This window comes from Euwallacea similis, chromosome 3 (assembly GCF_039881205.1).
Source record: "Euwallacea similis isolate ESF13 chromosome 3, ESF131.1, whole genome shotgun sequence".
NCBI lineage: Eukaryota > Metazoa > Arthropoda > Insecta > Coleoptera > Curculionidae > Euwallacea > Euwallacea similis.
This window is the reverse complement of record NC_089611.1, coordinates 3,854,111-3,877,618: the sequence shown is the minus strand read 5'-3', so window position 1 is coordinate 3,877,618 and position 23,508 is coordinate 3,854,111. Positions and strand designations below refer to the sequence as shown.

Here is a 23,508-nt window from a genome sequence, read left to right as displayed (position 1 = left end):
GAGGAAACTTTAGTACTGACATCTCAAGAATCAAGAAAGCAGTACGAATATTACACTTAAACTACGTTTATTATCCTTCAAATTACACTCAAACAAGATTTAAGTCATCAATTTCCTCAACTAAAGCCCCAAATCTCTTCTGCAAAGAGGGCAACTCCAAGTAATCTTTACTCTCCCATTCCTCCTCTTTTTGCGGATAAATATCGGATGTTTTAAATGAGGTTTGAATGGGCAAACCATTAGGATTAAGGGCAAAATAGTTTTTCAAATGGGCCGGAATCAATGGTTTGTGATGAGGCTTGGCGTTTTGGGGAAACGGAATGTCATCCAGACTAGATATTTGATTTTTAGTAAATTTAAAGTTCTGAAATTTAATTAAAGTTGTTGTTATGGCTAATTCTGTTGAGGGATAAAAATACTTCTGGCAAGCAATGATGGTTCATGCAGTAGTAATTCATTCCCGTGGGGTCCCTGTGACACCATGTGCCATCAGGGAAATAGGGAGACACTCCTAAGTCATTAAGTTCAATTCTGGGAGTGTAAAAAGCCCCAGAATTTTTGCGCTTGCAAAATATTGCGCAACTAGTCCATATGCGATCTTAAAATAAAATTAAATCCTACATTAAGAACGAGAAAATTTCATATTACCATCTTCGTGAGGTGCCTGCAATCCCACTCCATTGGGATCCAACTCTGGTAATAAATTCGAAAAGGTCCGACATTCCATGGAGGCATATTCGACCACAGGTATCCTACCCGCATTGCAGAGAGTATCATCCTTGCATAATCCAAATTGTCTATTAACCCCTTCACATCCCTGATCCGTGTTAACTGGTACAGGATTATTGCACTCCCTAGTAATAATGTGCATGCCTTTGCAATTTTGTATACATCCAGAAGAACAGCTACTGTTCTTCCAGTTGCTCCAACCCCCTGGGATAATCTTGATAGGCGTTGGGGGCTGTTTAGAGGTACACTGACCTCCATAGCAATACTACAGTAACAATATTTTAGTTGATTACAACTATTAAAGTATTGAGTTACTTTTGCAGAACCGCAAGGAGTTCCATCCAAAGCAGGTCCAGCAAAATAAAATCCGCTCCTATGAGGAGTTTTGCATTGTAAATTGTAACAAATATCTTGAAAAGATTGGCTAGGCGATATGGCAGCATCTTTATCCCGCAGCAAAATTTCGCACTGTTTTTTCGCTGTGTAGATTCTCCCTGGAATGTCCAGGAACCTGGAATGATCTTGCCCTTTCAATGGTTTGGCAACGTCCTTTAAACATTTAGCCCAACTGCAAAGATTCCTTTATTGCTTCGATTCATTGATAATTTTAATTAAAATCACCCCAATTTCGCCATTACTTCAGCGCTACAGGAAGACCACAATGTTTCTCCGTTAGTGCCCCTAGAAGGGGACATAATGTAGCCCTCTTTTGGGCAGCTATTGCCGCTATTATCATGATGCATTCCAAGACTGGAATGAGGCATTTCAATGAAACATTTTCATTGTGTAATTAGTAGTTGCTTACTTATGGCCTATTTCATGGGCCAAAACATAAACACTGGTAAAACCAGCACTAGGATAAGGCTTGCCGAACACGTTTGTGGTACCGAATTCCGCGATCACACAAGCGTATTTGTCTAGGCAAACTCCGCCTACTGTAGCCAAACCCATGGTGGCACCATTCTTCCTTCCATTTTCATACACAAAGAAATCTAGTCTGATATAATAAAAATTGTAATTCCAATATTGTCGAAAGTGGGTTGAATATTACCCTGAAATATAGAGAGCCATGTCCCAATGCTCGGGATTACCATCATGACCAGGATTAAGGCTAGATTGATACTGGCAAAAACTGTCTAGCAACATAGACCTTTCCCCATTATAGTGGGGCATTTCTTTGGGTTGTTTTTTTATTATGTCCAGTCGCACCAAGACTAGTTCTAGGTTCGTTCCTAAGCTTGGGTGATGGTATAACGCCTGAACCTTTAAAAACATTATTCAAATGATAAAATCGAGAAGTTTCTCTTACTTATAGTACACACCCCGTTGATGTAAGCTAGAAGCATATTTTGCAGCTTCTTTTCACTATACTCGAAATATGGAGCGAATATTTTATATGCTGCCTCATCAAAAAATAGAGCTAATTCTACCGTCATTATCTGGCCTCTAGGCTGGAAGTAATATTCCGCAGAATTCTCGAATATTTCCTCACTAACGTCTTCAACGTTCTTTAAAGACCCTTCATTGCGACCCGCCCAAATGTTCCCTAAATATAATGGAAAATGTGGAGCTACCCATAATCGTAAAAAGAACTACCTGCAATAGGAAAAATTTCATCTAAAATGAAATCACTATGAAAAATAGCTTTTTTGACTATGTGCGGATTGGTGTTATCAGCTTGCCGTTTTGTTAATCTGTGAAGCCTTGATGTAAGGGGCTGGATTTCAAATGTGGAATTTTCAGTGAAGATCAGACCTTGCTGGAAAACATATTGGGGTTTAATTAATCTCCAAGCATGGCATCTAAAATCTATTTAATCACAAGATTGACACGTTCAAAACAAACGCTCACATAATGACAGTAAAATTATTGAACAGGACCGCACTTAAGCTCTTTTGAAATGTAATAAAGAGAGATATGTGAGCTTATTGCGAAAATAAGTTAAAAAATAAATTAAAAGTTGAAATATATGAGGAAGTCAATAATAAATCACAAACAGCAATGACAGTTAATAGTATGTGGCTAGTTACGTCCTAAACAAACAAAAATGAAACTAATTACAGCTCTGTAAAACGATCCATCACCTGCAAGTGTAGACCAATCAGCGGCTGGCCACGTGGTGGATGACACGTTTATTATTGTTTTGATCGAGTCTACCTTGAAAATAAATACACTATACATACCACACTTCTAGGATTACAAATACTGAAAGCTGCCACCACTTTTTGATCTTGGTGCAAGTAGTGGCAGTCTGCAGGTGTCCCATTAAACTGAGTAATCTCGTTTTCATCATGAATGAAAGTCTTAAATGCGGCTGCTAGGATTTCAGAGTTGCGTTTGAATTTCAAATTCATAGGCCTGAAAATGCGATGAGCCAAAAGAAAAAAATCTTTAGCGAGAACACGGTAATATTCACTTACCTTTGGAAAGCTGAAAATGAATACTCAATTTCCTCATTCCTCAATTCACCCTTACTCGCATCTTGGCGTGTAACTTCAGGTAAATAAACTACATCATAATCAGGGATTATGTCTTTGTCACCGAAATAATGCATCAGCTCTGGCACGGTCATGAATTGGTGAATTTTTCCAGGTTCACCACCATAGGGCACATTGCACTGAATCATTCTTATTGCACAAACGAATAAAATTGAAACCGCAAACATTTCTGTTGCTATTTTGCAGTAAAATTGTCTTTTTATACCACTCCGGCGAACAGTTACATGGTGACATATGAGGGTACAGTGAGGCAGCTGAAGTGATAATGAACGCATATTTTAAGATCAAAAGAATAGGATGTGTTAAGCAAAAACCGCAAAAGAGTGTTGACCTTTTTAATTTGGCAGTGGTGGAGTAACTACATTCAGAAACGTGCATAAGTTCCATAGATGAGACATTCAATTTCAGGCGTATGATATACCTTCTTGGCCGGGATAATTTAGTCAGTTGTTAGGAAATTAATTTTATGGCTAATATAGGTCGTTAATGGTTGCTTTATCTTAACACGCCGCTGTAAAGGTGTGCGCGAAATTAATCATCGTTGGCTTTGATGTTCTTTTCCGAATTCTTAATACAAACATACATATTTAGTGAATATGCTAATGAGGATTCTGAATATTATGGACGCAAAGAAAATAATGAATTTTTCACTTGGGAAAACAACACATTTCATCGTTATATTATATTTTTTACTTTCATTATTCCTATAAAAGTGAACAATAACAATTAAATAAATGCCCCATTTGTATACATCACCCCATAAAAAACTCACAAACTTGATTTTGAATTGGGTTTGGACACCTCATCCCAAATGGTTGTTCCATCGCAGGCGCAAATTGTTTTTGGATTTTGAAAAAGCCCTGCGGACCTAGCAATTATTCCACATGATACCGGAATGCTGGATTTTTCGTTTGTCTACAAAACACAAAAGTTGTTGAATTATTTCATTTTTTTAAGCAAAATGCATATGGTATTGGGCCTCAGTTGATTAATTGGGACATTACTATTCCCAAGACATCGTATCAATTGCATTTGTACTGCTACTTATAAAGACGTAGAAAGGCAACAAAAATTCTAATAAAATTTTATTTAGTACATATTATTCTCGACATAATTATAAATAGTATTGTAAAGCAATATCACACTATTTCACTGTTAATTGATCAATCATCATCATTCCAAGCATCTTCATCGGTTGAAACTCCACTCCCCGCATCGCTACTTTTCGTTGGAGGTGGAATTATCGAAGAAAGTCGCGCAAAAGTAGAATCAGCAGTAGAGCCGCCCTGATCTGGATTCTTAATTCCTGATATACCTTTCCTTCGCATCATTAATTTGGAATGTAAATCTGCCATTAAATCCCCTGTAGGTGCAAGTTTCCTTGATCCTTTAGCAACTTCAGGTTTCTCAAGAATTTTTCTCAGATTAGCCTTCTGAGACCCTCCAGCTTTCCTTATTGCATCCATTAAACTTGCATGAGAATCATTGGTAGGTAAGATTGCTACTGGGGGCGGAGAGGGAGGTTTCTTTGACTCTTGAATGTGTTCTTTTACTTGTGGTGGAGCTTCTACAGCTTGGTGCACTGGAGGCAAAATTGGAATGTCTTCAATAGGAGGAGGTGGTGGGACTGCAGAAACGGCCGTTAAAGTCTCTATATCTGCCTTTACTTCAACTAAATCAGGCAAATCTAATTCAACATTAGGACTAGTGGTATTGACTACTGATGGTGTTATGATTGTACCAATATCAATTTCATATCTTACATCATCAGCAATTCCTGGCAAATCTGGCAGATCCCATGGAACATCTAAGTCAGGTAGCTCTTCAACTTTAGGGGTGTAAAAATAGTTGTCCTTGTTTGCATGTTGCATTGAGGATCTCTGGTTTATGGAGAAAGGTGCAGGGCCCAACTCTGATGTTGTGTAATAGTCATTGTTGCTATTAATGTGTTCAGAGTCCTTATGAGAATCTCCAGGTTTAAAATCTTTATAAATGTTGCGGCCAGTATTAAACAAGAGGAGGTCATTTATGCATTTTATATCATGAGGAATGTCTCCTAAGCCTTCAGGAATTGAAGACTCTTTTTGATTTAAGGTTTTTACATGAAAGAACTGCAATTTTGACAAAGGTTCATATGTGGTGATATATTTTTTGTAATTAATTTCATGTCTTTGTCTCTCAATATGTGGTGAATCACTGAAGATTGACACATAATCCTTATTGATATCTGCAGCAGGATATTTGCTACTTGAAAACACAGTCTTTGCCTTTGTATCTGCTTTCAACAATTGCACTTTAGACGCAGCCACATCTATTCGTTTAGAAATACTAGATAGTTTTTCAGTATTTTTGTCCAATCTTTTATTAACTCGGGAAAATATGTCTTGAGTAATTGCTTTCAGATGATCTAGAGTTTCTACCATTTGAATTATGGTTTCTTCTTTGCTTAGATTATGGGGGACGGTTTGAATTGAATAGTGGGCCATTGTCGAGGTGTTAATTACTAGTTAACAAATAAAACAATTATTAATATGAACAATTTAAATAACAAAATAAATTAACGATTTATTTAAGGTTATGTCTATGATAATGTGACATTTAATAAAAATAGCGTCATTGGTAGGTATAAACTTGCAACACTGTGGTTATATTCATCCCAGTTTTAGGTAGGTAAGAGAAACAAAGACGAAATATATCAGCCTACATTCTAAATAATAATTAAAATTGGTTAAACATGACAACTCTGGACGTTTTCGTTTTCATTTTACAAAATTGAGGTTATGTCACGTTGATGTTTTGATGTTTATTAATTTTGTATGTTTAAAACCTAAAAATTGAAATTTTGCATTGTAAAGCCCTTGAAATGAACCCTCTTACCCACCATATCGAAACGGTATATAACATACTTCTTGGTTATATTCCAAATGAAGAAGAAACGCTCATAAAGATGCATACAAGGAACTTAGAAGAATTAGGAGACATGAGTTTTCCAATTCCTTTGAAAAACTGGTCTCACTTGATAAAGAAACCTCAGAATAGCTATTGTGAAACTATTTTCCAGTACAAGCTGCAGGAAAATGACGTTAACAATGCCTTACTGCAACTAATGAAACACTTAAATGCGGGGATTGGGAAAATGCGAACTTTTAAAACCATCAAAAGTAGTGCTCATTTATTTCTTGAAAGACCTATACTGTTTCATGAAGGCATTAAAAAAGCCTTGAATAGTAATTCTACTTATGGGCAATATCAACTGTTCAAGAGAAACATTAAACTTACAATTGCCAACAGTGAACACTTATCAGAAAACCATAACTTAATGGACTTAACAACTTTAAGGCTACAAATCATCAAAGAAACTATTGAAAGGATTTTAATACTAACTACCCCTTTTGATTTGGAAAACTTTATTGAAATAACAATATCTCAAAGCAATGATACTAAACCAACAATTGTTTGTGGCCCAGTATTGAATGAACTGGGTGTTAAAGACCTTGAACATAAAGCAATAGATTTCTTTAATAAAAGAATTGCAGACATGCGTCTGATGGCTCAGCATAGATACAGAGTAAACATGAAATCACCTTCTGATTGGAATGAGCTTTTTTCAAAGTTGGGAATTGCTTCTGTGACCATTGAATTACTGTCCAATAAACCTCATAAATCTGTTAAAGTAACTCTTAATGATCTGAGCAGTGCCAACAAAGGACCCTCATTTATGTTCTACAATTGTGCTCGACTGTCAATTCTATTAAACGAGTTTGAAAGCAAAGTTAATAAAGGGATCTATCAACAGCTTCCTAAAGTGCATGAAATTGATTTTACACTGCTAAAACAACCAGAGGAATGGGAACTTTTGTATATTTACATTTTACAGTTTCCACATGTCATTAAGAGCTGCATTAGAGGTGTTGAAAAAGGAAATGTTAATCCTCAACATTTAATAACATTTTTATCAAGTTTGTCTTCAGTGTTTAGTGTCTATTACAGAAGAGTGAGAATACTGACTGAGCCCAGAGATCATATGTTTAATTTAATACATGCCAGAATATGTTTATTAAAAGGAGTTCAAGTGGTTTTTCACAATGCCTTAAAATTGTTAAATATCAACCCAATTAAAGAAATGTAATATATTTGTCTCTAGCTTCCTTTTACTCACCTGAGTAGACACAACAAATGACCTTCCAATAATATCTGATAATTTCAACACTTTATCTTCCAAACGAAACTCACTCCTTCCATTCCTTTCTGCAGACACCTCTCCTAGACTCCCATAAGTTCTTTTGCCAAAATAGCTTGCAGGATTAAATATGTTCCCAATACTTGAACACCCTTAACAATACTCTAAATTTTATATCATGAGTTTTTTTTTTAATTGCTACCTTCAGATAAGTCTCCACATTCATGTACTTCAAGGTTGTAATTACCAGGGCGCAAGCCATCTACAGTTCCATCAATAATACAGGTGTCAGGAGTAGCTTGAACAAACCGAATTACCCCTTTTACAGATTTGTCACCAGCTTCAAGGATTGAAACTGCAGCAATACTTCCTGCATAACCTAGAGAAGAAATGAAATTGTTCTCTCAGGAGTACTTAGCAATTTAAAAGGGCATTTATGTTATGTTAACCATGTCCTCAAGGATATTTTATGTAATTTGCAATGTGAGTACCTTTAATCGCAATAAGTTTTCCTGTAGATTCTAGTCTCTTCAATAAGTTTAATGTAGGCAAAGTTGAATCGACGACAACGGAACCTTTTGCAAGATCAACTTCTACGCTTTTCACTCCATCGACATTTTCCAAACTTTTCCTCACTGCCTTAACACAAGAGTCGCAGGTCATTTGAACCAAAAATTGGATTTTTATTGATGTCATCTTCGAATTTTGGGTTGTTTACAACATGACAAAGCGTTAATTACGAGGAAACGATAATAATTCAGCTGAAGGTCTCGGAAAATTTAAAATTCGTACAAAAACCTCGTAGCGTATTTAAGGAAATCTAACCTCATTTTATTCTGTTTAAGAACAATTGAAAAATTATAGAGTTCAATCAAATTACTCCCAGTCAGCTTCTAGTAGATATTAGAGATACAGCGCAGGACGTAAGAATAGTCTTATAATTTTAAAAAGGACTGGAAAAGTTAAATTCCACTTTCAGCACTTAACTTGTATCTGAGATTTTACATTAATTTTTTTTAAGTGGATGTATTGATCATAATATTTTAATTTTCGATTCTAAACCTCGATGGGTGTGATTTCGGCTCTGTTGCAATTTTTAATATATTATGCCATTTTGGATTTTTGAAAAATGCCTCGTGCGCCACCATTTTGAATTTGCTATTCGCCTTTACCTACCGAGTGTGCTCAAAACTGCTAGCTAACGCAATATTATATTGAAAAGATGATTTTTAAAGGTTTTAAAGGTTGTACAATCCCAAGAAATTTATACAAAAAACGGAGCAGATGTGCGAACAAAACCTTTTATTTCATTATGAAACAACAGAGAAAAACGGTAACATGCAAGAATCCTGAGTTAAGATTTCTTATAATAAATCAGAAAAGGAAGTTATTTGACGCAATAATTCTCACCTGAAAAACATAAATTATCTATATCTGTGTAATAAAATCTATTAGCAACTTCCTTACTCGTTCTATCAATGATCCATATCAAATATTCAGTAACCCTGGTGTTTATTGCGGGAGCAGATATTCCACAAGCTACCCCATGGGAAATTATTCCAACCAGCTGAAATCTTTGAGAAGCTGGATCAAACCAAACCACTGGACCTTAGAAACCCACAAAAATGCCATATCTAACCATAAAAAACAGTAAAAATTCCTTACTACCTCCAGAATCAAACTGGCAAGCATCCCTAATCTCGCCGGGATAGTACGTGCACAATTCACCATCAATAATGGGCTCAGTTTGCTGTGAAGCGCACTGTGAGTTCGATATCACATTGACTTGAGTCTTTTGGAGGACATTTGAAATTTGACCGCCGAATTCAGTTTGACCCCAACCTATAGATAATGTGTATAATGTACGAACATCGAGGGTCGTGAAGTAGATACCAATAAGAGTTACAGGTTGTCCAGCGAAGCTTTGATAAGTATATTTGAGCGGTAGACATACTGGGCCTACACTGAGACCAAAGTAGATTTGGGTACTAGACTGCAGAAGCGCTATATCGTTCTTTTGAGAAGAAATATCGTAGTTTGGATGTATTTCGTAGGCTGAAACTTGATATATCGCACTGTCTGGAGTGTCGGAACCTACAGATTTGTGCGTGATCCAATGGAGTCCTATATAACGTAGGCAGATTACCTGTGGTGATATCATGATCTCCAACCAGAAGGGCAAAATCTGTGGCTTTCTTGTTGACTACGCAGTGGGCAGCTGATAACACAAAGCGATCTGATATTAAGCTGCCTCCGCACCACATGTTACTATTGTATATTAACGCTACCATGAAGGGAAACTCATTCACACCTGTATTCACGCCTCCAGTGATACGCTTCTATGGTAGATATTTATGCATCAGGGATATAGGATTTAAGATCTCGAAACTTACCATTTGCCGCCATCCACAATCGCAATTGTCATATTGATCTTGATCTAACGGTAAATGGGAATCATTGCCTTTCACCGCAGTGACTGTACAAAGGAATTTTCCTCCTGGGCGGGATAGACCATAGAGCCCTTATGTGGAAGTTTTGAGTTTATATACAAGTCTTGTCAAGTTTTTTAAGGAAAAGTTACCCACTGAGAGGACGTTGCTCTTACTGTATAACGATATATTCCCATTTCCACAATATATCTGCGCATCTGATAGTTGAGAATTGCCAGTTCTGGACACGTAAAATTTATCTGCCTGGCAATTTTGGCTCTAGAGGTGACGGAAAACAGCTCATGACACAAAAGTCTGCTTTCTCAATTGTTTCATTTTTTAATTTTTATTTTATTTCGTATTTTATTTTTGATTTTTTTAAATTATTTTATTTAATATTTGTTTCAACCGTTTCAATAGATTGACCTGTTTTAAAAGAAAGCCTTCCCGCGATTCTAATAAAACAAGACGTTTTTGGAATGTATTCTCACCTGCGGCAAATTGACATTGCACGATATGTAAATACTGGATCCAGGCATGGTGCTTAAAATCCAGATACAACTGGTAAATTGATTGTACTTGTTGGGGTATTCATAGTTATGTATAACATATTTGTGGTCTGCAACCAAATATTCGGAATATTGACATGACTGGCCTGCTGTAGGTAGTACTAAAGTAAGAAGTAGCCATTGAGAAGTTAACAGCAACCAGGAATCTATTTGAAAATTTAATTATTCGTTGGTCTAATTTTCATAGTACTATACTCACACATCGCCATCTCACCCCACGTGAAACTGATAAATTTAAAAGGACACTTAATGTTTAATAACATATTTTCATGTTTTCCAATATTTTGATAAAATACAGGCACTAATTGCTTTTACAAAAAATAAATTGAAATGTTCAGACGCTAAAGCCGATAATAGGTTGATTGGCAACAACTAATAGGTCTTTGACGATATTCCTGGATTGTATATCAAAATTGCCGCTTCGATGTATAAGCAAAATGTAGATAAGACAACAATTACACCGAAACACCTGTCTGTTTTTAGAAAAAGTTAAACGAAATTTGTAAATTTCACTTTCCTTACATGGTTTTTCATAATAGTGAGTACAATTACGTTTTATCTTTATTATTGCTATTTTGTACTATTTTAAACGTGTGTAGGATTATAAAAATCAGGATGAAGTAATAAATTGTAAATAATCAAGTGTAATTGCCTATAGATGTGCGTATTTAATGGTAGCTATTAGACAATAACCATTGAGTCCGTGAATACGCACTGTGCCGATGTACGCAAATACTTTTCGATATGTTTTTTTGAAAATTTGTGGACCATTTTTTTTTTTAAGCTGATCTATAAGCGTATGCAATGGATTTCAATATATCCTTAAGTTTTCGAGATACATACTTTGTAACTTGCTTTAGTGATTTAAAAAAACTTTGCCAGGAAATGCATTTTCACTTTCGATCCTCAAAAAGAGATCTAGTGTCGATGTCTGCAATAAAAAGTAAAACAATATTTTAAGAAATACTATAAGCCCCCAATAGTGAATAAATTGAAAAAACGCACAATCAATTTTCAAAATATTTATTGTTAAAATTTGGAATTACCACCACTGTGCGACCTTTACAAGTGAAATGCGACAAATGCTTCTCGCCATCATATAGTGACCCTTGTTTATTACATGCAAATAAATATAAAAAATAATCTTAACTATTCTTGTCATCTCAACAATGTAGACTCTGACAGTACATAGTCCACCAGACAAATATGTGTTTCTGAGGCGATGAGTTAAGATGCATTAATTTTATCTGAACCATTTTATCATTCAATACATTGGTTTGGCTCTCCCATTTATTTAGACAAAGTTGGTTTTTATAAAGAAGAAGGAAACATTTATTTACTTTCATTCTTTAGGTGCCGGAATTTTTCAATTTCAATTTTCAAGAATTTTTAAGTTACAGCGATCGAGCTGATCTGAAAATTTTTAAAACTTTCAAGCGACCAAGACCAAAAATATCATCACGATTCTCTCACGATTGCTTTGTTCGTCGTTATGCATTGATATCTATTGTCAATAACGCTTTAAATAAAAAATTTCTCTCAAAAAAAGGAAATAACAAACGCCAGTTTTTCTGTTTCAAATTTATTTTAAAGCATAAACGCCTTTGCTTTTTATTGTTACTATACGTATACTAAAAGTCCATAACCAGACATGAAATCATAAGCTGTAGAGAAAGATCTCTCATTCTAAGGCAATTAGGTATATAAGTATATCAGTCTTATCTCTAAAGAACTTCTTCGTTCTTAAGCAATACAGTACGTATCTGGGCCTGCAAAAGTTAAACCGATTAACCAATGAACCAATCGATTCATCCGAATTTTGTACTTGTGGCTTCGATGATCCAATTCAAAAACGACGTTACTCGTGTATGAACTCCAGGAGAGCTAGATGCGCATCCCACCCCATATGAAATAACTCCAACCAGAAAGAGCTTCTTCATGTTATGAAAGTTTTGCCAAAAAAGCGGGCCTCCTGTATTAAAAAATCGCAGAAACTCAGCAAATCAATGCAAAACTACATACCAGAGTCACTTTGACAAGCATCTTTATCGGGCGTATAAGTGCAAATCTGTGATGAAGAAATAGTAAAATTTGCCTGTACCTTACACATTTGATTGGTAATAATTTCCAAGTCTACCTCTTGGAGAATATCCGAATTCGTTCCTGAAAACTCCTTATGGCCCCAACCTTCACAAGAAAATTTTCAATTATTTTAAAACCAGTTTAGTTTGGCATAATTTACCTACAGCAGTAACATTTTCTCCGGTAAAAATATTCGCAGTGTACCTAAACGGCAAGCAAATAGGACCAACGTTATCATTGAACATCAAAGTGTCCACTTTAATTAAAGCCAGATCGTTATTATAGTTAGATGAGTTGTATTTTGGATGAACTATAAATTTACGTGCTCGATATATTGCTGAAGAATTTGTGTCGGATCCTAATGGAAATTACGTGTGAGTTTCTTGAACCTGCAAACATGAGACTTACCTATAGAGGTGTCATGGTCACCTACTAATACTCGGTAATTGTTCACGTCTTGGTTAACTACACAATGAGCAGCTGTTAAAACGTATTTTCTTGAAATAATAGTACCACCGCAGAATATCCCTCCAGTGTCAATTCTCACCACTCCAGCCATAGCTGGATACTCATTTACCAAGGTATCATGACCTCCAACAATTCGCTTCTACGGTTTTTTATTTATAAACATAAGTTAATTTTTTAATCGCGCACCGTACATCATTTTTCCAACCACACTGGCAACCGGGTTCTTTATCTAGATTTTGAAAAGAATTCTGGTTCTCCTCAGTCTTGTCTTCAATTGAAGTTATAGTGCAGAGGAAACTCCCTCCTGGAGATCTAGTAGTGCTTCTCTGTACTGAAATATATTCGTAATATTAATTTCAAAGAATTTAATTTGTATTTTACCAAAGTCCAAAGTATTCTCTTTAGTGACAAACATAAATCCCCCATCTCCGCAATACTTGTGAATATCGTTTTCAGTTGATGAGATTTCCAAGCGATCCTGGAAGCAGTTCAATGACTGAAAAATTCGTATAGTTAAATGAGTATCATGGACATAGATACATGTATATCAGGGTTCTTACTTTGGGCAAATGAACGGCGTCACAAGCTAAGACAACTTTGGAGTTAATAGGACTAAGGGCCCTCCACTGACAGGCAGTTCCAGAGGAGTAATTTCCCGGATATTCTTTATTGAAAATATAGTACCTCTCGCCTAAAGTCATCTCTTGGTAGTACACGCAGTTTGGATTGATATCCTGAGTCAGTATAGGGATTGGAATCAGCATGTTGAAGAAATTTGAAAGAGCCGAATTTCTTGAAGACTAAAACGAAGGTGAAACTTCAATAATTTAACCCTTAAACTGATTCTTAACAATATGACGAATTAAATTAACATGGACAATAATTTTTCTTATTGTAAAGTAAATGTTGCCCTTTAAAATCAAATTGGCCATAAAAAGATTTAACGGTAAACTTACGTTATTTATCCGGGAGAATGAATTCTGAAAAGAATCCTGACTGTCATAATTCTCAGCTTCTATTGCAGCTATAGAGCAAACGAAGCGACCTCCTAGAGATCTGGTAGTGCTTCGCAGAGCTGGAAGTTCATAATATTAGTTATGCAAGTTTGAGATTAAATTTTGCATACCAATATTCAAATTATTCTTTTTCGTCGTAAACTTTAAGGTTCCATTTCCACAATAACTGTAAAGACCGTCTTCAGCTGTGGAGATTTCTAGGCGGTCTTCGATGCAATTCAAAGACTAAAATTGCATGATTAGGCGTGGAATTGGACATTATCAGGTTTATTACCCTTCGTAAAAGAACTTCTTCACAACTTAAAACAATTTTTGAGTTAATAGGGCTAAGCGCTTTCCATTGGCAAGCAGTTCCTGCGGAGTAGTACTTTGGATACTCTTTATTAAAGATATAATAAACTTCCCCTAAGGTCATCTCTTGGCTGTATGTGCATGTTAGGTCAATATTTGGAACCACTATAGAGATTGGTACCAGCACGTTAATCAAATGTGAGATGGCCGAACTCATGGCAGGCTAAAATCAAAAAATGAGTATAACCTTTCCTTCACTCGTTTGCTTTATCGTTACACGCTAAATTTAATCTATTTATTGTTTGTTTGCTTTTTCATTTTACGCCAATTTGTCAGTAACCTTCAAAAAACCTTTGCGTTGTGATGAGATTCCCAACTAATTCTTGACAATGTGATGAATAAAAGATTATACATAATACAATAATTTTACCTTGCAAATACGGGGCGTTCTGTATTTGCCAAGCCAAATAGCCAAACGGTTATAAGACATGTAAAAACATAACTATTTGACATAAACTTGCTTTAGGGTTAAATTATTAACGTTATGTTAACTTGGACACCAAGCGAATGCAAGAACTCGCTGTAGCTGCATAAATAGCCTGCAGATATTGTATGTACGTTCATGAAATTCTGAGAAATTGAAATTTTTGCTGTTTCAAGTCACTCAGAATTAATCATTGGAATCAGAATTGATTTTAAACATCGTATGCTTTTAATCCCTATGAATTAAATTATTTTGTATAAAAAATTAAGCGGAATCGCAGAAAATAAAAATATCACTTTTTAAAATTTAAATAATTGAATTTGTCAATGTTTCAATGACAACAAAGTTTCTTGCCCACCTCGTAACGCTAATGGTCATGGATCGTGCATGGGGAAACATAGTAATGTCTCTATGGCAACCGTATACTAAATTAACACATAGGCCCATAGTGGAAAAGTGTTTGTTTACAAACAAGTCTTCCATTATACCTTCCAACAGTGCCCTTAATTCTGACATTTATCTGGGTTTTAGTTGTTTAGTCAATAAATTGCCTAGAAGTGCGGTAATTATAGGTAAGTGGATGATCGAACCATTATTTCCAAATGGTTTTTAATCCCTCTCTTTCATTTTCAATCGATTGATTTATCTGATTCATCCCTAAGCAACTCATTCTGTCATTAATCATGAATGATGTGTTTGCAGCAAAGCTGTTTACCTGCCAATTCCAGGAAAATGATAAACCATGAGGTGCCATCAGTAAAACCCAGAAGGAAATACTTGGAAGTGCCAGTGCATAGGTCAGAACGAGACAAACCTGTCGCAGTAAAGAAAACTTATTCAACCAACTTCAATGCCAGAAAATACAGGGGCAAAACTGACAATCCTGGGGCAAAAATCAGCGAAGTCATAATAGAAATACCGGAAAAAAACTCTCCTGGTAGAATCAGCAAGAGAGCCCTCAATGAGGAAATTGAGAGGCTTGTCAAAGACAATGAGGAGATTGCCTCAAAGTTCAACGAACTAGAAAATCTTTCAGTGAAAAAAATCCTGAGGCTGAAAGAGAAAGTGGGTAATTTGCAGGAACTGAACGCTGAGGTGACCAAGGAAAATGAAGCTATCAAGTATCGATACTGTGAGCTGCAGAAATCTTATGAGGATCTTTATAATGAGCTGGAAATTAGTAAAGTGTGTAAACGATGTGAAGAACTTAGGGAGCAAGCTGATAGAGTTAATGAAGAAAATAGGTTGTTGAAGAAAAGGAATGGGGAAATATGCGAAGATTTGGGGATGTTAAAGACTGTGGTTTACAGGTAAGTACGGAATATCGAAGATAACTGACAAATATACAGGGTGTTCCAAAAAGGATGTGCCAAACTTAAGGAGGTTATAGGGGACATTATGGTGAACAATTTTTCATAAAAACCTTTAGTCAAAAAATGAGTCGTTTTAGCTCCAGAGTCATTTTTTTGAAAAACATAATATTGGTTCGTTGACACCAAAAGATTTCGACATCTAATTCATTTTTATTAAAGATAACGTAAAAACATTATCATAAAGGTTCAAAATGACGACCCCCAACCTGGTTACATAAATTTCTTCGTCGAATTATTGAATCGTGCACCTGTGGTAAGATGTGCGCATCTTCATGCACGAAAAGAGAGGCTGTCCTCACTCTTCCCAACAGTTATTTTTAGGTGGCTATAGAAGTTTCATATACCAACGGCTTGGTGTAACCTTAGAGGAAAAAATCCAACGGGCTTAAATCGGTACTTCTCGCTGGCCACTTGATAGGTCTATCTCTTCCGATCCACTATCCATAAAGATGTTTAAATGGTCCTGCACAACACTGGCAAAATGTGCAGGTACACCGTTATGTTGGAACCACGCTCAACATAGAGTTTAGGAATGTAATTGATAAACTTGTATCAAGACATAAAAAATTGTCTATTTTATTTGTTTTTATTCAATTCACTTAAGTTGAATATCGAAGTCTCTTGAATAAAAATGACTTTAAAACGACTTATTTTTGACTTGGGGTTTCTATGTAAAAAATATTCACCGCTATGTCTCTTATAACCCCTTTTAAATTTGACACATCCTTTTTGGAACACCCTGTACAATTAGCAGGGTTTTAGATTGAACGTGCAGTTGGAAAGATACCAAGAAAAGCTGAGGCACCATAACATAAGCATAGAAAAATACTCTCACCTGCAACCTCAAAAGTCTTCTACTCAATTTAGGGAAGAAGAGATCATCAACGTTCTCTCTGCTGATCACCAAAATCATAGGCATACGCCTATATCATGGGGATCCGTAAATAGCCACACTTTAGGGCCTCTATTGGGTCAGTTTAGGTCCAACTTTAATGATATATTATTATAATATTTTATTTTAGATGCCTATCAAGACACATTAAATGAGAAGGATGAAATTATCCAAAACTACGAAATGAATTTGGCTGATTTTACTGGAAAGATGAAGGAAGTTATTGAAGAAAATGAAAACTTGTATAAGAGGCTTACTGAAGATGAAGCTTGCAGCAGCAAATTGGGGGATCAATTAAGGAAGATTAAATCTGAGCTAGGTCCTATACGAGATCAGAATGATGCGCTGATAAAGAAGTGTGCCTTAAAGCAGGATAAAATTGAGGAGATACTTAAGGTGTATGAAAATAAGGGTTTGTTAAAAGTGACGAGTAATAGATTTTTTCTTAACGGATCATTTTTTTAGTGGAACAGATGAAGAGGGATTACCAAGTGGTCCATGAGGAATATATTAAAGTTAGAACCGAAAACTCATCCTTAAAGGAGAGAATTAAAATAGTGAGCGATTCTCAAGACGACTTCAAAAATGAGCGCCAAAATTATATTCCGGTTTCTGTTCATACAGCCAGTGTGAATGAATGCAAAAAGTAGTTTTTAAGTAGCCCTGAAGAAGATAGAGGCACTCACTAATCGCTGTTTTTAGGTGGTACGAGGAACTTAAGCAACAGTATGAACACGAAATGAGGAAGATGAAAGATAGTACTAACTTGCAGGCTGACTCCATTAATGAACTAAATGGTACAATTCAGTGTCTGAAAAAATCTAAAGAAGAACTACAAGGAAAAGTTTTAAAACTGGAGAAAGAACTTAAGTTAGTTGACTATATTTGGGCGTCGCAGGCCTCGAGTTTCAAATAAAAGTCTTATTCAAGAGACAACGTTAATTTTTAAGGTTCAATATAAATTTTTAAGAAAAATTTTCAAAAACTTCATGTGATTTTAAAATCTCGAATAGATTCTTGACTCGATGGCGAAAAAAAGAAATATTTTTCATGAATGATTTTTACTTCGCGGATACCTGTTCAATAGAATTTAAGGAACAAACATATAAGTTTTAGTCTAAAACTTTCAAGTGCCTATGAATCTGAGATTAATGGGTTGGCCTCTGTTTCCGGATACCCTACATGTATATCATCTTGAATCTCAAATTCGAAACTTTAAAAATATAATATTTCTAGGAAATCTGAATCTAAACAGTTAGATTTAGACCACGCCCTAAAAGAAGTGCAATTATCACGCAGTGCTTGCCGAAAACAGCTGCATAAAGCTATGTGTTTCGCCAAAGACATGGTAGCTGAACAGGAAACGCTTCTTCGTGCCTTAAACCAGCGTCAACTGGAAAACCGAGCAGTGAAGAAAATCGGCTCCGAAATGGCCCTGAGGATGGATTCACTGAAAAGTCAGCTAAAGGTCTGGTTTGTCTATTTTCATTAGCATTATTCAATTTATTATTATCTTTGTTAATTATCAATAGGATGTACAAAAATCTGCCTGGGAAGAGTTTTCAACGGTAGAACAGAGAATTCAAGAGCAAACGGACTTGATTGAAGTCATGAAACAAGATCATGAGAAAGAGATTGAAGAGTTGAAGCTAGTTATTGCAGAACAGGAGGAGAAGTTGACAAAAAATGAAGGTGAAAGGGAGAAACGAATTGCCGTTAGTCATTACCAATTGTTCAAAGAGAAATATAAATGACAATAAATGTTTATTAAGTACACAGCACATTATTATTTTCTTCTGATTGGAGGGGGCAAAGTTTTAGGAAAATATCGCAAAAAGAAATCCTTCGAATAGCCAGATACCGCAAAATCGGAAGTTTCAAGTTTTAAAACACCCCTGGTAGTTCAAAACAACACGTAACTCGTATCGCCATTTGACTTTCACGCACTGAATTCCGCACAAAAGCATCGTCGAGAGCAGCATATTTATTTCCTATAGGCTTGCAACACGCATTGTACGTGCAGATACGGGGCACTGTTGATAAGTTCATGTTACACATGGTGCTTGAGAGGGAATAAGAAACGCGTCGATGTTGTAATATTTTTGACAGTCTTCTTGTGTTTTTGTAGGTGATTTTCCCTTTTCTGACATTTCTTTAAAAAGAATTAGTTTTGATATTTACTGCCTGTTATGAAAATCTCATTACTTCATATTTTATTTTCAAACAAAAAAAACAATAAATCAGTAAACCTTCTGGGAATAACAACATAAACCTTCATCAATGAACAACAATAGTTTTATTAGTTTATGGTAATTTTCATGATAAGTTTTATGGGGTCATTTGAAATTGTAAGTAGCGCAACAACTAGTCGTCTCATACCAAAAGTAAATTGGAAACATTATTTCTTGGAAAATGTTATTGTTCGTTGTCGAGATCACTATTCAACAAAAAATTATTTATTTACATTTTTTCTTCATGGAGTAACCGCATAGAAAAGACTGAAAAGATGAGAATCATCTATGTGTGTACATACAATGGCTATTTTTAACTATAATAAATTAATAATAATAATACATAAATAAAGTTAAAAAATAATAGTTAAAACTTAAAATGATACGTTTTAATTTGTTTTAAGTAAAATTATAAAAAAGGAAGGAAAAAATTTTTAGCAGAGCGTGGTTTCGATCCACGGACCTCTGGGTTATGGGCCCAGCACGCTTCCACTGCGCCACTCTGCTCTTGATAACAAGTTCATCCTATTCCTATATAAACGAAATAGCATCAAATTGTATTATTTAAAAAACAATTAAAATATGTATATTAAAAGTACCATAAGACCTTTTAGACTCAAATAATTTTTGGAAGTTACTCAATTCTCTTAATATTTTCCTTTTCGCAATTGACAATTATTTTCGACAAATTATTGAACTTAAGCCCACACCTAGGTCGTCGCGGTAGGACTACCGTCATTTGATTCTCTGTTGCTGAGAGTTTGCTTGATATTTCAGCATCGGCAACATTGCAATTTCAGTGACAGTTTGCAGCTCGGTAACACGCAGAGCGACAGTGCGTCGATGCAGCTGTGTTTCGCGTGAATATCGATAAACAAAACTTTTTTCCGGCTAAAATAATACCAAAGTGCCTATAGAAATTCGTGTTTTAACACTCAATGACTTAAAACCAAGTCACGATTTTTTCTATTACACACCCAGGGTGTCGAAAGTTCACCCTGTTTTTAGTAATTTAGTGTAGAAATTATTGATTTTGCTCTTAACCTACAAAAGTCTAGTGAATCAGCCCTTACAGGCTCGGCAACCCTTCGCGTTCTTTTGTTTTTATGTGTGTGTGGGTCATACAAGTGCAGCAGCGAGCCAACTGGGATAAAATAAATTCGAACTGAAACGTCACTTTATCGTAAAACAATTGATAATCAATGTTATCATCATTAATAGTGGTAATGTGTCATTAATAAATGATTAAAAAAAAGATATCTAACCATTCGCCGCTCTGGAGCTTATCAGCAAAATAGTTTCTTGTGTGGGAAAAAAATAGGACGAAAAACATTTTGTTTTGTGCGTTTTTTTCGGAAATATCATGCCAAGGCCGATGTGTTCGAGTTTTTCGTCTTCATGTTTATTGATTGTTGGTGATTTTGGGATTTTGAACTATTGTTAGGTGAGTATAAGATGGGTTTAGCTAGACTAAATTTATTTTCACATACGTATTTGCATGTTTTCGAGGCTGTTTTTTAAATAAAACTCTCAAACTTTCCCTTACAATTTTGGATTAACCTGAAATGATGAAGTTTGCCAGACATTTAAGTATTTTTGTAGATTTGGCGAATGCGCCAAATTTCATTTTGAAGTTTGATTATTTTGAGTTATTCCTGTTTAGGATTTCAAAAATCGACTCATTCCCTGGAGTAAAAGGTCAATTGAGTAAAGCCCGTTTTACACTGGCCACGTCTTCATGAATTAATTCATGAATTTCTTTGTGAAGTTTGTTGATTACACTTACTGAGGACCTTAATTTTCTGCTTTATTCTCAGTTTTATCTCTTTATAATTTTAATTTTATTCTGCACCACCTTTTACAATCAAATGATAAACAAAAACTCAAACTTAGTAAAGACATAATCACACATTTTCCTTACACCAATCAATGTGTTATTGTATTACTAATAACCCCGAATTCTAAAATTTTTAAAAACTTGGTAAAAAATCTGCAAAATGAACCAAGTTTATGCAGTTTTGATACTAAATGAACTAATTTCTGAATAAAATTTGCTTCAATATTCTTTTATTCTCTCTGTAAAATTTCCTTAAGTTTCCAGTTTGTTAGAAATCTTGGTTTCTTCTTCTTTTTCCCAGTTCATTCCAAAGGTTTTAATGCCTTAATGGGATTAAGGTCTGGCTACTGGAAGGAGTATTTAAGAATGAGGGAAGTGATATGGAATTCATTTGCTTTACAACATAAGCTGTATATTTCAAATCATGGTCCTGTTGGAAATAAAATCCCCGTTCTAATTGAGGTTTTTCAGAATTCTGCTTCAAATTGTCTTTGAGAATATTTAAATAAACAGTTTTGTCCATGTCAATAAATATAAGATTTTCAGCCCCACTGGAAGCCATACACCCCCACACTAAAACGCTACCACCCCCATGTTTAATGATATTGCGAAGTTTTATCAATTCTAGTTCTGTGTTAGGTTCTCTTCAAATACACATCTTCTCCTCAAACTGAAAAATGTTGGATTTACTTTCACCGAAAAATAATACCATCCCAAAAATCATTAGTCCGATCAATAGATTTCTTGGCAAAATTTAAACGCTTCTTCTGATTTATTTTACTAACGTAAGGCTTATGTATACCCAACACGCTGAAGAACTCTGCGTATTGTTTAAGAGCTAATATCTTTATTATTTTCTTGTCTTAATGTATAATAGCAGTAATTTTTAAGTCACTTGTTTGAGAATTGAGTTGTATTTTTCTTACTATCTTTCTGTCTTCCCTAGCAGACAATTTTTTAAGTTACCCAATTCGAGGTTTATTTAGGAAGTTATCGTCATTTTTAAACCTCTTCATTAGACTTCGTACTGTAAAACTGTTTTTCTTCATTATTATTTGATTTTCATAGGAAAATGGGTATTCAAAGAAACACGGCACTAGTTGTTAATATAAGCTGGAGCGTTTTATGTTCTTATCGAAAGGCAAGGGCAGTGTCCTTTTCAAGACTAACTTACAAACCTCTTCTATATGGGGTATGTACGTTCTATTTCACATTTTTGTTTATTTTATCTAGTCATCAATATTCTTAATGAGTCTAGACGTTTGTTTTTAAATGAAATCTAATATTATTTTTTCCTTTTTGGATCTAGACTGGCAGGATACATAAATCGAATAATTATATTGGCAATAACTGAATGGATTTAGCCTCTTCTTAAGTTTCTAATTATTTTTCGCTCGGAAATCGTGGTTTCTTGGCTCTTGCGCCGCATTTTCGATATAAAAATAAACTGACTAATATGTGTTATAAACTTTTAGAGTTGTGCATTCTAAATGAAATAAAAACAATTTTTTTCCGATTTTTTTTTCGTTGACGATGAATGATGAAAAGATAGTGTTATTATTAAGTGTGCTATTATTTTTGTCCATGGATTTTCTGTATTTGATTTAATTTTTTGTAAATTATGTTCTTTTCCATTTGGATACTTTTTGTCAGAAAATATACTATTTGATAAGTACTATTTAATATGCATTTACTTTACTTTCTGCCATTATTCTTAAATCTGTAAAAATTAGTTATTTTATGTTAAAGGTCGTGTCGTACCAATACTTTTGTCTCTCAATATAGAATTTAAAGTTCCATTTAAAGTGATTTTGGTAACAAGAATTAAAGGGATCCAATCTGATTTACCACAGCTTATTACCACCTAATACCAAGTTTCAGACAGCCTAATACGGAATTAATAACCAACTGTATATAACATGATTTACATGAAATAATTTACCCTTCGATTTATTATAATGCAGTTGTTATCCGATTAAAATTGATTTATAACTTAGGTGTGAAAGGTTCATTGTTTGCTAAGGGAGTGATCTCGGGGAGTTATTCGGACTGTAGAACAAAATTTAGTGAATTAATACTAAATCATCTTAATACCAAAAATACATGATTTGAAATATTTCTTATATACTTATGAGGTTATTTCGCATTCACAGATAAAATTAATAACATTCATAATATGATTTTTCCTGTAATGTCTCGATGGATCTCTCAAAAGTACTGAAAAGTGAGAACTATTTTTTCTTAACTGAAAGAATTCAACCAAGACTTTCACTACACCCTTGAACTGTACAAACACTTGATCTTTCTGGATATTGTTTTGAAAACCATGAAATATGTCACATCTAATCCACTTAAAACTTTTTGTAGAATGCGAAATTAAAATAAAAAATATCTAAAATGAAAATGAGAACATTCGGACAATTTGTAAG

The 23,508-nt window shown here is 34.8% G+C and overlaps 6 protein-coding genes and 1 non-coding gene across 8 annotated transcripts; 2 read left to right on the top strand and 5 right to left on the bottom strand.

Annotated features, from left to right (window-relative positions):
- Positions 1–50: 50 nt before the first annotated feature.
- On the bottom strand, positions 51–3,638 carry LOC136419926 (A disintegrin and metalloproteinase with thrombospondin motifs adt-1-like). The gene is made up of 11 exons (XM_066406534.1): positions 3,150–3,638; positions 2,913–3,087; positions 2,326–2,488; positions 2,052–2,275; positions 1,781–1,992; positions 1,535–1,726; positions 1,351–1,479; positions 1,045–1,297; positions 649–994; positions 420–598; positions 51–364 (listed from the first exon to the last, which is right to left on the bottom strand). Exons 1-11 carry the CDS (start codon positions 3,500–3,502, stop codon positions 89–91), a joined length of 2,502 nt encoding a protein of 833 aa, XP_066262631.1. The 5' UTR covers positions 3,503–3,638; the 3' UTR covers positions 51–88.
- A 343-nt stretch (positions 3,639–3,981) lies between these two features.
- LOC136419733 (copper chaperone for superoxide dismutase-like) lies at positions 3,982–8,223 on the bottom strand. The gene is made up of 4 exons (XM_066406263.1): positions 7,899–8,223; positions 7,610–7,786; positions 7,387–7,559; positions 3,982–4,142 (listed from the first exon to the last, which is right to left on the bottom strand). Exons 1-4 carry the CDS (start codon positions 8,101–8,103, stop codon positions 3,996–3,998), a joined length of 702 nt encoding a protein of 233 aa, XP_066262360.1. The 5' UTR covers positions 8,104–8,223; the 3' UTR covers positions 3,982–3,995.
- wash (washout) lies at positions 4,275–5,820 on the bottom strand. The gene has a single exon (XM_066406261.1). It carries the CDS (start codon positions 5,711–5,713, stop codon positions 4,391–4,393), a length of 1,323 nt encoding a protein of 440 aa, XP_066262358.1. The 5' UTR covers positions 5,714–5,820; the 3' UTR covers positions 4,275–4,390.
- LOC136419732 (DALR anticodon-binding domain-containing protein 3) lies at positions 6,035–7,372 on the top strand. Its single transcript, XM_066406262.1, has one exon. The coding sequence runs from the start codon at positions 6,091–6,093 to the stop codon at positions 7,354–7,356; it is 1,266 nt and encodes a 421-aa protein (XP_066262359.1). The 5' UTR covers positions 6,035–6,090; the 3' UTR covers positions 7,357–7,372.
- A 465-nt stretch (positions 8,224–8,688) lies between the features above and the next one.
- Positions 8,689–13,748, bottom strand: LOC136419712 (transmembrane protease serine 9-like). Its single transcript, XM_066406241.1, has 15 exons — positions 13,516–13,748; positions 13,337–13,451; positions 13,147–13,286; positions 12,896–13,094; positions 12,648–12,845; positions 12,428–12,592; positions 12,231–12,377; positions 10,328–10,551; positions 9,989–10,115; positions 9,801–9,928; positions 9,554–9,746; positions 9,301–9,501; positions 9,076–9,249; positions 8,875–9,015; positions 8,689–8,817 (listed from the first exon to the last, which is right to left on the bottom strand). The coding sequence occupies exons 1-15, from the start codon at positions 13,717–13,719 to the stop codon at positions 8,795–8,797; spliced, it is 2,379 nt and encodes a 792-aa protein (XP_066262338.1). The 5' UTR covers positions 13,720–13,748; the 3' UTR covers positions 8,689–8,794.
- Positions 13,749–15,171: 1,423 nt separating this feature from the next.
- On the top strand, positions 15,172–18,765 carry LOC136419864 (protein Cep89 homolog). 2 transcript variants are annotated; one of them, XM_066406443.1, is made up of 8 exons: positions 15,172–15,318; positions 15,449–16,056; positions 16,882–17,090; positions 17,142–17,423; positions 17,477–17,657; positions 17,714–17,881; positions 18,248–18,479; positions 18,544–18,765. In XM_066406443.1, the coding sequence occupies exons 2-8, from the start codon at positions 15,479–15,481 to the stop codon at positions 18,763–18,765; spliced, it is 1,872 nt and encodes a 623-aa protein (XP_066262540.1). In that variant the 5' UTR covers positions 15,172–15,318; positions 15,449–15,478. The 2 variants fall into 2 exon arrangements, with proteins under 2 accessions (XP_066262540.1, XP_066262539.1); XM_066406442.1 differs by lacking the exon at positions 15,172–15,318 and having other exon boundaries at positions 15,392–16,056.
- A 912-nt stretch (positions 18,766–19,677) lies between these two features.
- Positions 19,678–19,749, bottom strand: TRNAM-CAU (transfer RNA methionine (anticodon CAU)). Its single transcript has one exon. It is a non-coding gene; the product is annotated as a tRNA-Met (tRNA).
- Positions 19,750–23,508: the final 3,759 nt, after the last annotated feature.